Source organism: Pelmatolapia mariae, linkage group LG1 (assembly GCF_036321145.2).
Source record: "Pelmatolapia mariae isolate MD_Pm_ZW linkage group LG1, Pm_UMD_F_2, whole genome shotgun sequence".
NCBI classification, from domain to species: domain Eukaryota; kingdom Metazoa; phylum Chordata; class Actinopteri; order Cichliformes; family Cichlidae; genus Pelmatolapia; species Pelmatolapia mariae.
The window spans coordinates 23,202,415-23,219,304 of record NC_086227.1 but is presented as its reverse complement, the minus strand read 5'-3'; the positions used below and the strand labels follow the sequence as shown (position 1 = coordinate 23,219,304).

The window sequence follows — 16,890 nt, the reverse complement described above, 5'->3', positions numbered from 1 at the left end:
ATCAGCTACCAAGATGCATTATAGTGTCTTCAGAAAAAAAAAAAAAAAGAGTATTTGTGGATATGGAAGAACTACCGAGGTATTGATTTTCAGTGTTAAATCTGTGCACAGCCCGGAGCTCTTTCATTGCGAGAGGACAGGGCTTCATGAGCATGTGATGTTTGTCTGAAGACATGAAGTCATTTCCAAAGCAGCAATGTACCCTGAAAGTGAGAATTTTAGGCTTTCAGAGACGGTTAATGTTTAGAAACACACTCGGAGTGAATTTAAAGGTCAAAATCGTACCAGCGCCTAAGCTGTTATTAGAAATTAACACTTGAAGGATAGCAGAAGTGCGAAACTGTATTTAAACCTGCATGTGTAGCTGCCTCACACACACACATACACACACACACTGCCAGCATGTCTGCATTACAAAGCTCAGCTGATCAGTTTAGGTGTGTAAGCTATGCTCCGCTCTGAGAAAGCCATCCGGTCTGTGACTGTGTCAAAAAAAAAAGAAGAAAAAAAAAAGCCGCCTCACGGGGGCGATATAGTCCGTCATGCTTTACATGTTTCTTTAACAGCCTCGTCATTCAGAAAGTGCCTCAAGCGACGTTTAGGTTTTAAATGCCACGACAGGAGAGATCAGGCAAAGAGAACAGTGTTTATTTTCTGAATTACTTTGAGAGTGTGCACAATAAGAGATATTTACTGTTTCATATAAAGAATTGTATATGTCTTGAAATGTCCAAATGTTTATGTTCAGAAATGTTTAAACTTTATAAAGGTTTCTTTAAAATTAACACGTGCTGCTGTGTTGAATGAATCAACTTTAGTCTCGCATGTCATCAGGAATGTGAAAGTATTTTATGTCCCCAAAATGTCTGTTAAGGTGAGACTTGTTTACCTCTTAACTAGATACCGCTCAGTCATGGTTATATGAGCAGCCACCCACCAAAGGCTTAAAGTGACCAAAGTGGGATTATTTATAGATATTTATACTTCCTGTTGTTGCATTTTTACTTTTAAAATTGTTTCTTACTACAAATTAATATACACTCACCAGCTACTTTATAAGTACACCTGTTCAGCTGCTTAACACAAGTATCTAATCAGCCAGTCACATAGCAGCAACTCAAATGTATTTAGGCAGGTACACATGAAGTTTAAACTGAGCATCAGAATGGAGAGAAAAGGTGATTTAAGTGATGTTGAACATGCTGGTCTACTGGGATTTTCCCACACAACCATCTCTAGAGTTTACAGAGAGTTGGTCAAAATATAGAAAATATCCAAAGGGTGAAAATTCCTTTTTGATGTCACAGGAAAATGACCAGTTTGCCTCAAGCTGATTAAGAAGACAATAGCAAGTCAAACAACAGCTTGTTAGAACCAAGGTATGCAGAAGAGCATCTCTGAGCAAACACCACACTGAACCTTAAAGCAGAAGATCACACAGGCTCACCAAAACTGGACAGTAGAAGGTTGGAAAAACTTTGTCTGGTCTGACGAGTCAACAGTTCAGACTGTTGGTGGTATAAAAGGTGTGGGAGATGTGCTCTTGGCACACTTTGAGCCTTTAATACCCACTGAATGTCATTTAAACACTGCAGACTGACCGAGTATTATTGTTGACCACGTCCACATGACACATTTTTCTTACACTCAGGTTTTAATTTTATTGTAAATTTTTCCCTGTCTGCTCTCTTCAACCACAGAGCAACATTATTAACTGACACAGAAGTCTCAAGGCAGAAACTCGATGCCCTCAGTGGTGATGAAAACGGCTCATTTGACAGAGACTGGTTATGGTTACTAAAACAGTTGGGTTGTGTGAGGGTTAAGCTTGGCAAAAGTCTCAAATAAAGAGGTCAGTGTGTGTTTGTGTAATTCCCGTGAGCCAACAGCCCCAGCCTTTCTCAGCCTTCTGTTTGTGAGCTACGACCAATCAGAAGAGTGGAGGTAAAGTATAAAGAGGTAAAATGGGTGAGATGTGCACAAAGGTCCGGTAAAAGATAAATAAGGATTATTTTTAACTCTGAGTCATGCAAAGCTACTCTCCCAAAATTCAGGGACAAAAATCTGGAGCTTGAAAAAAGAATAACAGGTAGCAATAACCAGAAGATGTATTCTTATCAGAAACTAAATATCAAAGCTCACTGAGTCACTGTAAGAAATGTCGGTATTTTATTTGTTGAAATGTTCAGCAGGATAAGTCAACAGAAAAAAAACATCTGTTATAAAAATCACCCTGTTAAATCTAACTACCTAATAACACTGCAACACACAAAATATAAAAATCAGTGCTTTAGGAATTTAAAACTTGTATTTCTTTGTGAGGCTGAAAACCACAGAAACCTCAACAGGTCCATAAAGATGATAACCCCCCCCCCTCACACACACACACACACAAACTGTAAAAACAATGAATCGTTTACCTAATAAACTCATGACTTTCAGTGCAATAAAGCATCAGCATTTAAACACGACTTTAACATAAGAAAACTCCAGGATCTTCCAGTGTCGTCTCTTCTTTTGTGCGATCTCTCTGAAAATAAAACAAAGATTAGTCAGACTCATAGGGTTTGATACATATGCATCATCGCTGTCAGGTTGATGTCAGTTTTAACGCTTCAGTTTGGTTTAATTAAATCTCTGATAATCTCATCTGATCACAGTAATAATCCCCGTTTGCATTCAGTCTGCTTGGATTTTGCCTGTTCGGCTACATAGATAAAGGGCCCTTTCATATAAATGGTGGCAGCTGTATCTGAAGATTGTATGTCTTCTTTTGACTGAGGGTCACCACAGCGGATCATCTACCTCCATCTTACCCTATTCCTAACACCCAACACCAACCCTCCGCTTCACTAACTCAGTCCCTGAGCTGATGAAGTCATTTCTAATCCCCTCCATCTCAGTCACGCCCAACGAAAATCTAAGCATCTTTACCTCATGTTCATCTGCCACCTCTAGCTTTGCATCCTGTGCTGTAAATAATAAACATAATGTCTCCAACAGATGTAATTCTTAATGATGTCAGTGTATAAATAATACTTTTTAATATCTGATTGCAATGAACAGTCCTGTACTATGATACAGGCCTTGAGGCTGAGCAAGGGGTCTTTAGCCTTGAGGTCTTTACCCACTGAGGAAAAAAATAACACGAAGTTCAAAATTGTTCGGATCTGAACTTGTCATGTAACGTGTATACACACTGAAAGGGTTTTTACAAAAGGTTTGTCCTCAGAAAAACTAAATCTAAAGAACATGACGTCGACATGAAGCGATGATGAGCTGGTCCTGATGTTTTTAAACAAGAAAAGGAAGAAACTGAGATTCTGGGTTCATCCGATTCTCAGAAGAAGGCAGCAGCAGGGAGAATTTCATGGTTTGATCCAGTAGTAGAAGCTGTATCATGACAGCTTTTGTACATATTTCAGGATGTCAGTGGGGCAGTTTCAGCTCTTGTCAGCAGAGCTGGAGCCACATCTGAGAAGGCTGAGAAATCATTAAGAGGCCGACTGACCTGAAGCAGCGTCCAGCTGTGTCTGAGGTAAAATAGTGTTATCTTACTATTTCTATATCACTGTTTATTAAGTACTGGCGTGCATTTTGAGCTATGATTGCACTTGTTGCCAAATGCAGTGACCTGATTGGTCAGATCTATTCATTAAAAAAATTAATCCTGTGAGAAACTGAGAATCGGATGAACCCAGAATATCAGTTTCTTCCTTTTCTTATCTGAAAATTTTAGTTTTACAAAGATGTTTCAAGTTTTACTGGGGTATCACCATGGTAACTTATGCTGTTATATCTGTTAAGAGATCAACAAATATGAATCAACCTTCCAGTGACCAATCAGCTGTCTGAAAACAGCACCACCGCCTCTGTGCAGATACAAAGAGGGTCTATGTGATGAGCATCAATGAGAAATATTAAGATCTTGGAGAATATGTTTAAACTTTTTACTTTTAAAGCAACTTTTTTAAAAATATGCTCCTAAAACACAACACCTGAGCCTCATTGACCTTTTATTCAGAAGGCAGGTGAATGAGCTGACTGCTGACATCAGGTAAAGAAAAGCTATTCTGGGTATGTTGAACTTGCCTCAGGTGCATGTGAACATCTTTATTTCTGAGTTTCAGTAAAGGCGGGTGTGTCCTCACCTAAAAATCGAGGGGCTCCTCCACCGATGCCCCCAGCTGCACTAAAGCGTCGCTGAGTCCGGCCTTCAGCGCTGAGTAATCGGGCTGCTCGGAGTACTGCAGAGCCATCACTGCGGTCAGGTACGTTTGAAATGCTCCTGCAGCACAAAAACAGAAAGATATCACCAAAGAAAATGCAGGAAAATGTGGTATATGATACAGAAGAAACACTGGGACTCACTGGAAACGCTCCTCCTCCCAAAGCACTGGCTCAGAAGTGCAGGAACATCCTCCATGTACCTACAGCCATGTGTTATTTGTATTTTATTTCACACAGAAGGTTAAAATTACACAAAAATGACAGACTATCTCTCTCTTACCTCTGTTTCTCGGTGGCTATCTGCTGTGGTTGAGTGAGCTCTGTCCACGGCAGCAATCCAGTGTGCCAGTGCAGCAAGCAGTAACCCAAAGACTGCAGGTCGCTGCGGCGAGATGGAGCTGAAAGAGCGTGATGACAAAAATCAGTAAAAAAACAAAACAAAACAAAACAAAAAAAAAAAAAAAACAGACCTCAGGTTTACAAAAACATTTCCTTGTTTTTCCACGAGTGAAATTTGTGCCTCTTAACTTCAAAAACTGTAAAAACAAAAAACAAAACAAAAACAAAAAACAGCTTCACATGTAAACATAAAATCATACTAATGTGAAGCCATGGATGTTGCCAGGCAGAAAGAAAAAAAGGAAAGCCACAGAGAAGGATGGATGTAGTGACGCAAATGGTTGGTGTGACAGAGGAGGATGGTAGATGATCCGCTGTGGCACGAGCAGCCGAAAGAAGGAGAAGCAGATGTGAAGCCAGTGTTTGGCCAGATGGAGCGTGGTCAGAGCGCTCTGGTTTACAGCAGCTTACACGATGAAGTATCATTTAGTGACACTGACAGACTACAGAGGGCTCAGTGGACCACAGAGGCAACACACCTGCTCCTTTATGGGCGTCCAGGCTGATGAACTCGACGGTGCCCTCGTGTGGCGTTCGGCTGGCTTCACGGTACTCCACATGCTTTCCTCCTGGACAGTACCTGAAGGCATGGCAGTATCCTACAAGGTACACCTAGACACACACACACACACACACACACACACACACACACACACACACACACACACACACACACACACACAAGCAGCCTGGTTACACACACTTCAGGACAGAGTAGTGCAGTTTGAAGCTCAGAGCACGTCTTACCTGTGACCTCTGTCCTTGTTTTATGTACACGTTCTCGGCACTGATATCCGCATGAACGTATTCGTTTGAATGGATGTAGTGCAGCACGTCTAACTGCAAGGGAAAAGAAAAGTTAGTCTCTTAACGCTTTATCGCCCAGGCCTAATGGATTCATTTTGTAATTCTGGCTCTAAAATTAAAATAACTCATCTTTCCAAAACCATTAGAATTTTGTCTCTAGTGCTTGTGAAATGGGAACAACGATGGGCACTCATAAACAGGTCAGCACAAAGAAAAGTAATCACTGTGCTTTCCAGTTCTTCTCAGACACACAACTCCAGCTGTGAGCACAGAAGCCCCACCCACTTGCTGTCCAAGCCTTCCATTTGTGAAGGTCAGCCAATTAGAAACCAGCTGGCTTAAAGAAGTGGGTCTCAGGTGTGGAGCAGGAGCTCGTTTTTTTGTTGTTTTTTTTTACTTCAGAGGTGACGCTCAGCTATTGATTAAAATGACCAAGTGGGATTATTTATGACCTCATTATATTTTACACTGATTTTTTTTAATAACTCTGTATGTTTATCATTCGTATACTGTTTCCTTCATCTACCTCACACAATGTGAGAGCTCTTCATCGTTACTTGCATGGAGTTTCTGCAGTTTTAAATGTTGCTGCTCTACCTCTGTTAGTGCAAAACATCACAGTTTAGTGAACAGAAGTGGAAAATTACATAATTGGATACATATTTCTGTTAAATATGAAAAAAAGTGTAGTAGAAGTAAATCAACAAATTCAATGCTAGGAAATATTTTTATGGCTAAAAATCATACATAGCGCAGACACCCCCCCCCCCTCCCCTCCTCGCTGAGCCTGGTTCTGCCGGAGGTTTCTTCCTGTTAAAAGGGAGTTTTTCCTTCTCACTGTTGCCAAAGTGCTTGCTCATAGGGAGTCAAATGATTGTTGGGTTTTTCTCTGTATGTATTATTGTAAGTTTTACCTTACAATATAAAACGCCTTGAGGTGACCGTTGTTGTGATTTGGTGCTGTATAAATAAAATAAAATTGAACTGAACAGAATAGAAGGTTAAAGGAAGAGGAGCTAAAGCAGCTCGTTTCAGACTGTGTCTACACAAAAGTCCAGTAAGAGATAAATAAGCATTATTAAGAAGAGGAAAAAAGTACAAAAGGTCCACTTTTAGAGTATTTGTGTGACTAGACAATTCGAAAACACCAACTATTCTATAGGCCAGCTGAAGAACAACTTCCTCAGACAGAGGCTGATTTTCTTTCTTGATGATGGACTGGAGCGACTCGCCAATGCTGGGAAAAATTAGAAACCTACAGAAACGAAAATAAAATGAAATTAATGGAAACAGATTTACAGGTCAAAGTAAAATGCTTTCATATGTTTTGTATGTGCAGGTAAAGCTCACACCTGTACGAGTCTGTATGGAGACCAAAGCCAACGCAGGAAGGAATCCCCAGAAAATCCAGCTTGTTTTGTTTGACCCACTTTTCCACTACGGAGAAAACAAGTCTTAGTAGGAAAATCATCACACAGACAGAAAACACTGTGTATATGTACAGATGCACTGCCTTCAGAGTCTGAAAAGTCAGTTCAGAAAAGTTTTCAATCTACATTCTTTCTAACGGCCAGCAGAGGGCGACTCTTCTGGCTATAACACAAACATCTGTGAGAAAATGACCCTTATCACTGAATACACCTCCCTGAAGAGTTCATCACTAAATCAACAGCTTAAAAGCTTTGAATATCACATGATGGTCAATCTGTAAATTCACGGCCCCTGTTAGAGATTGCGGCCCTCGCCGTCTGGTTTAATAAAACTGAGAATGTGATGACAGAAATCGTCAAATCAAGGTTTTAAAACAGGAGTCCACAAGCCAAAGGGTGAAGTTGCTGTGCTGTGATGAGGGTTGAAGACACAACAATGCTCCTGTGATGCCTATCAAGTCAAACAGATGTATTACAGCTTCATGCCTCAGCTGTTAGTGTTTCTTTCTCTGACTCATTTGTCACCTTTGAGAGTTTAGTTTTGAGTCACCTGGTAATTTAAATCCTTTGTGTCAAAGTGAATGTCCTGTGCACAGACAAAACATCCTAACCCTCTGTATGTGATAGAAACAGTCACCTTATCCTCTGTCTTTATTGAAATCAGAATAAAGTCAGCTTTGGGAACTAATTCTGGTAATTATGGGCTTCTAAATGTGACAGAAAAGCACAATAAATCCTCACCAGACGCCGGTTTAGCAGCTCTCTGCAGAAAGTTCTGCTCATTGAAGATTCTTCCATCTTTAGCTCCCTAAAAGTGAAAAACAAAACATAACTTTGATTTTTTTGGGCACAGGGAAACTCAGGAGCAGAAGAAGCATTACAATAAAGTAGAGAGCAATTCAACGGATTATTGGGAAATAAACTGAAAAGCAGATACATTCATCTACCGTTTGTACTCACCAGTTTGAGGGTGTGATTCAACTCCTTTGAGCTTGGCCGAGAAACTGAAGAGAGAAAAACCACTTTATTCATCTGTGATCATAAAATGTTCTATTAATATTTATCTTTTCTAAGTCAATAAATAGTCAACTGGTTTATCCTGCTGGAGTGCATTGCAGTGTTGACCAGCTACACTGGATTAGTCCTCCCTTTGCTTTAATAAAGTTTACTGGACTCAAACAGATAGAATATAGACTTGACTTATTGCATTAAATGTGGGCTGCAGTTATTATGTTTCCCTATTTGTGGTATGCTGTAGTTTATAGCACATCCAGTATCACTTGAAAGGTTAAAAACCTCGATGAAGGGCATGATTTTTGTAAATCACTCCAGCTTCTGACCAGTCATGCATGATCCAGCTTTGGTTGTACTCTGATTAAAAAAAAAATCTGCATGTAGAGAATTTGCTGAAATGCAATCTCAAATCCATGGACTATCATCTGCCAGCAATGTTGGGTTACTTAACGTAATCACTGGTTCTTTGATAAACGTGTGAGGGGTTTCACTATGGGAATACAGACCACTCGAGCTGTGCTCAGAGCCGATCAGCCCTTCCCTGCTCATCCTCGGTTTCTTCCCATGAGAAACCACACCGAGCTCCTTCAGCACACCCAGGCTGATTTGGATGCCAGAACATCACCGAACACGCTGCACTGAGTGAGTCCTTTTAAAGACGTGTGCTTATAGTTACACTCTGGGGACAGCGACCATATTCCTTCTCAGTGACGATAACAGCTGGTCGATGCATCACAGAAACTTCTGCTGCAACAACTCAACTAGACTTCCCTCAAACACGTTTTCTGCCAGCTGTTCATATTGAGTTTGCTCAGTGGGACACAGGATGTCAGCGATCACCACGACTAGTTCACGTGAGTTAAACTCTTCAATTGTACATTTGTGTTTGTTTTCATTTCTTCCCCTTATGTCTTGTGACCAGTCCTACCTTCGTAGAGCAGCTCGGTTGCGCTCTGACTGAGCTGCCTGATCAGCTTCCACTTCTTGCCGGTTGTGTCGGTCACCTCCTCACCTTCAGGCAGCGGTTCCACAGAGGATGCATGCTTCGACTTCTTGCCTTTATTTTTTCCAGTTGCTGCAAATTAATGAAAACACTTCAAATTAATTAGTGCAGGAATAACCCCCCCCCCCCACACACACACACACACACAAAATTACACACCTAAAGTATGCTGTGCTGTGATCGACTCAACAAAATCTTTTTGTACAAAGAATTTGTAAAAAATTTCTGCACACTAGAAGAAATGGAAGAAAGAAAGACGACTATTTCTTTTTACTGATTTTAATTTAACTTAAGTTTAATTTATTGATAAATTTATTTTACTAAGCTGAAACTAGTCCACGCTGAGAAGCTTCGGATTTAGTTTTTATTATTACTATTTGCCTCTCATGTATCAGAAGCTTTATGTGAATTCTGTTTATAACAGTGATTCCTAAAGTGTGGGCTGCAAAGGTACTGCAGGTGAGCCACAGAAACACAAATTCAGTTTGAAATTACTCACAAGTATGTACGCTCAGAAAGCATTTAAATATTTATATAAAAAGTGAATTAAATCCATTAACAGGAGGTGGTTAGTTTGTGACTTTAGTCCTTAGTCTTAACTAGATGTAATGTTCTTGTATTGAAGTTTGTGTCCGAGTGGCAGGTTTGTCACACGTTCTCCTTAAAAGCTTTCCACATGACTGATTAGCATTAGGCATTTTTAACCAACAGCCTGTGTTGTTTATGTTTTTTTAATTAAATTTTCAAGGAAAAACATCACCTTCCCTTGTTTTGATTGGATTTAAGATTGGGGGGCCCCCCATGAGATTTTCTGGTATATAAATGAACCATAGCACTCCTGTAAAAGAAGTGGTTAAATTTAAAGGTAACTCTGAAAAGCCTAAGGGGAAAAAATGTAATTAAATTATTAATTGAATAGATATTCTAAGAGAAATGAATGATTACTCTTGTTACAGCAACAAAACTGCAGTAAATGTGGTGATTGTAACGACGCCAGAACAACAATAAAGCTCCCGATCATTAAAAATTTAGTGATGTTTATACAAACCTATCAGTGTACTTAACAATGTGTGTAACATGCTCCTGTTACATCATTCAAGGTGTAGCTCACCTTTTGCAGGAGACTTAGAGTTTGGTGAGGAAACAGGTGAAGCTCCATCTACTGCTGATCTCCCCTCTATCCAGCCTGTTTTTGCAGACAGCTTTTTTTCTTCTTCTTCCTGCTTTTTCAAAGGACTGCAGGGCTTTCCTTTCCCTCGCGCTACACAGCAACAGTTAACAAAGCAAAGAGGAGAGGTAATGGAGATTTCATAAAAGAACTGCAGGAACGGGCAGATAAATCAGTGATTCTGCTCACCAGATCGAGGAGATTTTGCAACAGGAGACTCTACGATTGGCTGCGCCCCAGTGTCGAGTTTAAAGGTGACCGTGTTCTTCTTTGGTGGAGATTCCTGCAACCCAGCGTCATTATCTGTGGAAGCAAAGTACTTCTGGTTCGGGGCTTCAACTGATTGTGATTGAGTATGACTAGGAAGTTTGTCCAGACAAAGCAGTCTGGACAAACATAAAAAATATAAGCTACAAGATTATGCATCCAAATAAGCATAATAACATATACTTAGAGGTAATAAATAAATGGGGGACAAATATAATTACAAACACAAAACATGAACAAAATAAGTGGAGTAATCTATAAGCACAGTGAGTAAAGAGTTAAAGTAATCCAAAAAGATTCCACTTTGGGGGGAAAAAAAAGGAATAAAGCTTCCTTTGACTGTGAGAAATGACATCACATCTTTGAAGCCACAAGGAAACGGATCAGCTGACCTCCAGAGGTGTGAGATACGACAAGCCGATAACAGAAATGTAAAAGAAAGACTTTTTTTGTTGCACAGAGGTACAGGGAACAAGTGAACCCCCAAAATATCAATGAAGGGTTCGTATTTATCTGTGTCACTAAAACAGACATGGGGAGCCGGTTTAGCTCACTGGGGTGAGCAGGCAACCACATTGCATATGGCTAAGAGCGGCCGGCCAATGTTTGAATCCGAAATTACTTGCTGCATGTCTTCTTCTCTCTCTCCCTCCGCCTTCCTGTCACTCCTCACTGTTCCTATTCAATAAAGCCAGAAAAGGCCCCCCAAAAAACCCAACAGATATTCAAAATCTTAAAAAAAACTCAACAGCATAGACATATTCATGAAGTCATTGATCCAGAACTCAAGTATTTTACGGCATGAATAAAACACATGGCTTAGATCATAAGCCGCATGTAAGCCACTGTACTTGAATGTATACTAAGGACAGCTTTCTTGCACCATTGATCTGCCAGCCCGATTCCAAACTCCAGGGCCATCCATCAGCCAAGTGATTTTTAATTCAGTCTAAAGGCCAGAAGAGCCTCCCATGGCCTTTCAGTGCAATGTAATGTACTCACATTTACAAAGCACTTTAACTATAAGTTTGTTCTATACACTTCGAGGTCTTCAGACCCACCAGTGCACGAACTCCACAAAGAAAGGCCCCAGCTGGAATCACAGTGAAGCTACAAAAGGTGGAGTTTTTAGAACTAAACAACTTCAGGGAGCTGAACCCTTTGGTTTGACATCCCTGCTCCAGCTGAATTTACTCATGTTGTTTTCATATCTCATTATAACTGACCTCTTAACAGGAGACTGTTCACCTGTATGATCTCCTTTACCTTCTTTGTCCAGGCAAAGGGTGTTGCGAGTCCTTCGCAGTGCAGGACGTGGTGTTAACGAGCTTAAAGTGTCAAATCCGTGGGCTGGACACAGAGAGAAATTGTTACATTGTTAAAGCTAAATTACTTGGTATTTTAAGTATTTATTTGATGACATACTGCCACCTGTATTCACCTGTACTGAGTTCACAGCTCATGCTTGGAGTGGGGCTTGGGTTAACTACAGATGTTGCTGCTGCATTTCTCAGAGGCGAGGAGAAACTTGAGTTCACAGATTCAGATTGAAATGGACTTTCAGGACCGGGAAGTTTCTCCCCACATGAAGGACAGAATCTGAATTCAGGCTGTAACTTTGTCCCACACTGGGGGCAGAAATGGAAAGGCATTCTGCAAGAGTGAGGATAAAACATGATTATACATCAATCATCTGCTCCAGCCACGTCATGTGTCTGTCCGAGGTTTATCGTGTGGATCAGGAAACTACACACAAACAATCTGACAGTTGTTGGCTGGTAAATCTGTTAGAAATTAATTCGTAGTACAGTTTTCACAAATCAGTCTTCACAAAAGCTTTGCAAGTGTCACAAAGTTTTCAGAAAATAAAGTCAAGTTCATAATTCTATTCCCAAAGTACACATGAGTTTTCTGAGAGGATTCTGGATATTTCTTTTTATCAGTGCAGAGATTATATATCCATTCATAGCCTGGTTTATATATTATATAAACCAGGCTATGAATGTTAATATATCCCTCTGCAAAAATGGACAGGTTTAGTGAGTGCAAAGACTACATGAGATTTTAAGCTTTAAGTATGAGGAAAAAAAAACTTTCTTAATGGTAGTTTTTGCAGCATTGTACCCTCTGCAGCATTTTATCAGCAGGTGTCCTGAGATGATTCATTCTTCTCTGTCCAGGATCTCCTCCACCTTCACTCCTCCCTCACTACAGATCTCAATGTTGTCTACAAACATCATAGTCCTGTCTATCACCACTGCAAACAAGAAGAGGCTCAGAGCCAATCCTTGAAGTAATCCAACTCCCACCTTGAAACCATCTGTTACTTCTACTCCTGACTGACTTCCTTCATTGAGTACCACAGTTTCTCTCTTGGCACCCTGTCATATCTGTAGATCCACAAAGGCACGAAGAATCTCGCTCTGATCTTCACTATGCGCCTCCACCAACACTCTGGCTCATGGATGGAGCCAGTATATCATTGATTACTTGGCTGGTTAAAAAAAAAGCTTGTGGTGACCCACTATATCACCTGGTGGTACAAACTGGTGTTACATGAAAGTATAGCTTGGCCCCATTTCAACTTCAGTTCTCTCACCATACAGTATAGAGATGGTTTGGACGTAAAGTCATAGTAGTTGTCTCCTCACACTCTGTTGACAGCTTTAGTTAATTTTGGAAGATTTAAAACTCATAACAATTTATTTACAAACAGTACCTAAAAGATTATTTATTGAAAATTCTAGACATTTTTTTTTAAAGAGAACAATTAATTTAGAGGTAAAGATCCCAATTTAGAAAGCATATTTTATACTTCAATCATATAAATGCTGTTAGAATTATAGATACTCTTTAACCGTGACCAAAGCTTCAAATAATGAGGTACGATCACATTCAAGAAAGCCCTCTCAGAAAAAATAAAAACCCGACATTTAGACTGTGCTAAATGTTGAGTTTCTGACCTTTTTTTTCCCTCCACACTGTTGACTTTTTATGGAAGACATGGTCTTTATCAAACAGTCAGCTCAGGTACATGTGGCAACACTTATGTTTAGGAGACGCACCAAAACAAAGTTAAAGTGAGAAATTAAATATCTCATTTCAGACAGAAGATAAATGCAGTGCCTGGACCAGTGCTCGATATAAGATACATAAAGACCAATTTTGACCTGTGAAACATGTAGGGCTGCACGATTAATCGTTAGAAAATCGCGATCTCGATTCATACTTATGTGCGATCTCATTTCCAAATGACAACGATTAAAAAAATTAAAAAAAAAAGACGACGACGATTGTACCGCATTTTGATCCGGGACGTAATCTGCATGAAAACAAGCGCTCACTCTTCCTGCTCAACAAATGACAAGGGCGGAGCCTTATACCACGTGATACAGAAGCTGTGCCTGTGATGCTCAAATTGGCAGGGAAAAACAACGGAGAACACGTCAGGGATGACGAGGAAGTGACAGGAGAAAATCCGTCTGGGTCAACCACCCAAACATCAATAACGGGAACCTTATACAGCGCTTCCCTATACACGTCGAACTCCTGCAGGCACAAAGAAATTACGGAGGCTATTACTTATCACCTGGCTAAAGATATGGCTCCCATCAACACTGTGCAAAACGAGGGATTTAGGAAAATGATCAACACCCTAGACAAACGCTACACAGTGCCATCCCGCAACTATTTTTCTATTGTTGCACTACCTGCTCTATACACGCAGTGTCGAGCAACGGTGGAGACACTGAGAATTTCAAGCAGTACAACATTTTGCGGCAACGACAAAATGTGAGGCATTTATTGTTTTTATGTTTATTTATTGTTTTTATGTTACGAAGTTGATGTGCAGTTAATAAGTGCAATAAATATTTATATTGGAAAAGAAAATCGTGAGAGAATCGTGATCTCAATTCTAAGCAAAAAAATCGTGATTCTCATTTTATGCAAAATCGTGCAGCCCTAGAAACATGCAAAAATGATACACTATTGTGCAAGTCTGGAACCACCCCTCATTTCTTTATATTTTGGTTCCAAGGAAGCATACTCTTGATTCTTTCACAGGGGTGCGAGCAATAGTTCTACAGGCTTTCCGAAGGTCTTTCTTTGAACATTAGCTGCCTTTTCACTCATTTTAAGTCCATTTAACACTGACATATAAATCGTTCAAACGTCAAAAGGGGCACCTAAGCTAAGGGATGAACCAGTGTTGTCCACACATAACTGAAAATTTAGCAAAATAGAACTTAAAATATTATGTTAAAGCAAATGAATCTATGAATAGTGTCAAAGATAACACAGTTTAACAGACAAAATAGTATTTTTGCAACAACAAGGTGAACCTCAAAGAGCTATTAGCTGAAAACTTGATATGTCTCAGTGGGATGTACAGTGTGCCCTTAAAAAATGAAGAAACTGGACAAGCAGAAGACAAAAGAACAAGTGTCACAGGACAAGAAGAGAAAGTCGTGTTCTTAAGAAGCAGATTAAAAAAAAATCCAGCAAAGGCTTGAAAAAGGCCCTGAGTGATGAAGTCATTTCACTTGCTAAGTCCACGTCCTCATTTTATGTTTGACAGCGTTTTAATAGATAAAGATGAATGGCTTAAACATGAACTGAGCTGCGGTTTGGGGAAGGCCTCAAAGGGTACTGGCAGCAGTTCCCGGGCCTGGCACGAAAACGAACAGCTTGTAGAACTGGGGGGACTCATATATAGATAAGAACCGGAAGGAGCGTGTTTGGAGGCGTGGTCCCGCTCCTGAAATTCACATACTTTATCTCCAAAACATTGATCCAGCTACTGTTCACAAAAACTTAATCAGAAATGGTTTTATTAGCTGTCAAGAATCAATTCATAAGGAAAGAGAAACAGGGAGTTTGAGAGTGATCCCAAACACACTGCCAACACAGTAAAACACACACAGTGCAACACTACCAGTCATGGATTGGCCTCCCCAGAGCCCGGACCTCGACATTATTGATCATGTTGACAGAGAACAGACTAAAAAGCAGCCAACATCCAAAGAGCAACTTTGAACGTCCTTTAAGAAGTCTGGAAAGCTATTCCTCAAGACTACTTAAAGAAATTACTAGAAAGCTTGATTAAGAGATTTCAGGCTGTGTTTCAGAATCAAAGGTGGCTCCACATTTAGCAAAGCTCTGCCTGCTGGCTGACTGTGTTGCATAACTTTTTCCAGGGAACCGTTAAGAAGAGGTTTAAACGGGGCGTAAAGGAAACTACAGTCCTTATCGCGACAGGAACTCCTTAGAAAATATAAAATAGCTGAAGACCGAGTACGTTTCACATGAAGTTTATTTCAGCGTGTTTGCTTTCAGTTTAATTAACAAACAAAAAACACTCATATACTGACCAAACATTCGTGTTAGCTAGCTAAAAGTCAAGCAAAATAAGAAAAAATGAGCAACTGTTTTCGGGCGGAAGCGCCGCCAAAGCACCGATATTAACTTTTGTTTACAATCAGTCTAAAATTTTTGCACCTGGTTTTGTTCGTATATAATAAAAACCTACAAACAGTTAAAACGTCTGGTACCTTATTCTCTGATTGTTTTGCTGCTTCTTCTTCACCGCATTGACAATCTCACAGGTGGAGCTACGCAGGCGCAATGCTGCCCTCTGCAGGACTTCAGGACAATTGCAACCAGCTGTGCTAAAAACCACAAAGCGAGATCTTCTTCTTCTTCTGTCGTTTTTAACGGCAGCTTGCATCCAAAGATGCTGCACTACTGCCATCTCCTGGCTTTTACTCTCACATCACTTCCAAATCCTTAAAGCCTCTCGATGCACAAAGCGAGATTAGAGTTTTGTATTTTATAAGTAGTCTATTTCATTATTATTCATTTTAGTTGTTCCCGTTAGTTCACTTTCCAGAGCGAATTTTCTCGTTTCACTTTAGTTTTTATTGTTTGAAAATGTTTTCATGGTAGCTTTAATTAGATTCAGTGATAGCTACAGTGCTATGAAAAACTATTTGCTTCCTTCCTGAGGGTTTTTTTTTTTAAAATTTGTTTAAAATTTGTTTGATCATCTGAAACATGTGACTGTGAAAAATAAAATATTGGGGATCATCATAATATCTTTTTGCCAAATGTGAGCTTTTGTATTCTTTTTTGTCAGCAATGATTATTTCCCCTTCTAACTCTCCCATTGATGCCATTTTTGTCCATTCTCTTTCTTTTGTTGAATCATGAACTCTGACCTTAACTGAGGCCAGACAAGCCTGCAGTTTTTTAGCCGTTGTTCTGGGATCATTCTTGACCTCTAGGATGAGTTGTTGATGCACTCCTGGAGTAATTTTGGTAGGCCGGTCACTCCTCGGAAAGTTCCCCGCTGTTCCAAGTTTTGTCAGTTTGTGGCTAATGGCTCTCACTGTGGCTCACTGGAGTCCCATAGCCTTAAAATGTCTCTGTAACCCTTTCCAGACTGATAGATGTCAACTTTTATTCCCGTTAAATCCTGGAGAGATTTCTGTGAGAAAATTCCAGCAGATTAGGAGTCTGGTACAAACTACCATGGCATGATCAAAGTCACTTAGATCACCTTTCTTCCTTTC

At 40.0% G+C, this 16,890-nt stretch overlaps 1 protein-coding gene across 4 annotated transcripts; it reads right to left on the bottom strand.

Annotated features, from left to right (window-relative positions):
• Nucleotides 1-2,158: 2,158 nt before the first annotated feature.
• vrk3 (VRK serine/threonine kinase 3) lies at nucleotides 2,159-16,084 on the bottom strand. 4 transcript variants are annotated; one of them, XM_063476229.1, is made up of 16 exons: nucleotides 15,871-16,084; nucleotides 11,760-11,971; nucleotides 11,585-11,668; nucleotides 10,241-10,354; nucleotides 9,995-10,144; nucleotides 8,809-8,955; nucleotides 7,827-7,870; nucleotides 7,608-7,674; nucleotides 6,789-6,873; nucleotides 6,589-6,691; nucleotides 5,377-5,469; nucleotides 5,109-5,241; nucleotides 4,511-4,628; nucleotides 4,372-4,430; nucleotides 4,152-4,288; nucleotides 2,159-2,530 (listed from the first exon to the last, which is right to left on the bottom strand). In XM_063476229.1, exons 1-15 carry the CDS (start codon nucleotides 16,068-16,070, stop codon nucleotides 4,152-4,154), a joined length of 1,746 nt encoding a protein of 581 aa, XP_063332299.1. In that variant the 5' UTR covers nucleotides 16,071-16,084; the 3' UTR covers nucleotides 2,159-2,530. The 4 variants fall into 4 exon arrangements, with proteins under 4 accessions (XP_063332299.1, XP_063332325.1, XP_063332308.1 ...); XM_063476255.1 differs by lacking the exon at nucleotides 15,871-16,084 and adding an exon at nucleotides 15,255-15,357; XM_063476238.1 differs by lacking the exon at nucleotides 15,871-16,084 and adding an exon at nucleotides 13,548-14,148.
• Between the last annotated feature and the right edge of the window lie 806 nt (nucleotides 16,085-16,890).

Bases quoted from the DNA above. Each gene is read 5' to 3' on its own strand.
- vrk3 (XM_063476229.1), bottom strand. From the start codon at position 16,070: ATGGCAGTAGTGCAGCATCTTTGGATGCAAGCTGCCGTTAAAAACGAC. The intron at 10,355-11,584 runs GTAAAGGAGATC...TTGCTTCCACAG, and splicing joins CCTTTGCCTGGACAAAGAAG to ATAATGACGCTGGGTTGCAG. The intron at 7,871-8,808 runs GTAGGACTGGTC...TTCTCTCTTCAG, and splicing joins AACCGAGCTGCTCTACGAAG to TTTCTCGGCCAAGCTCAAAG.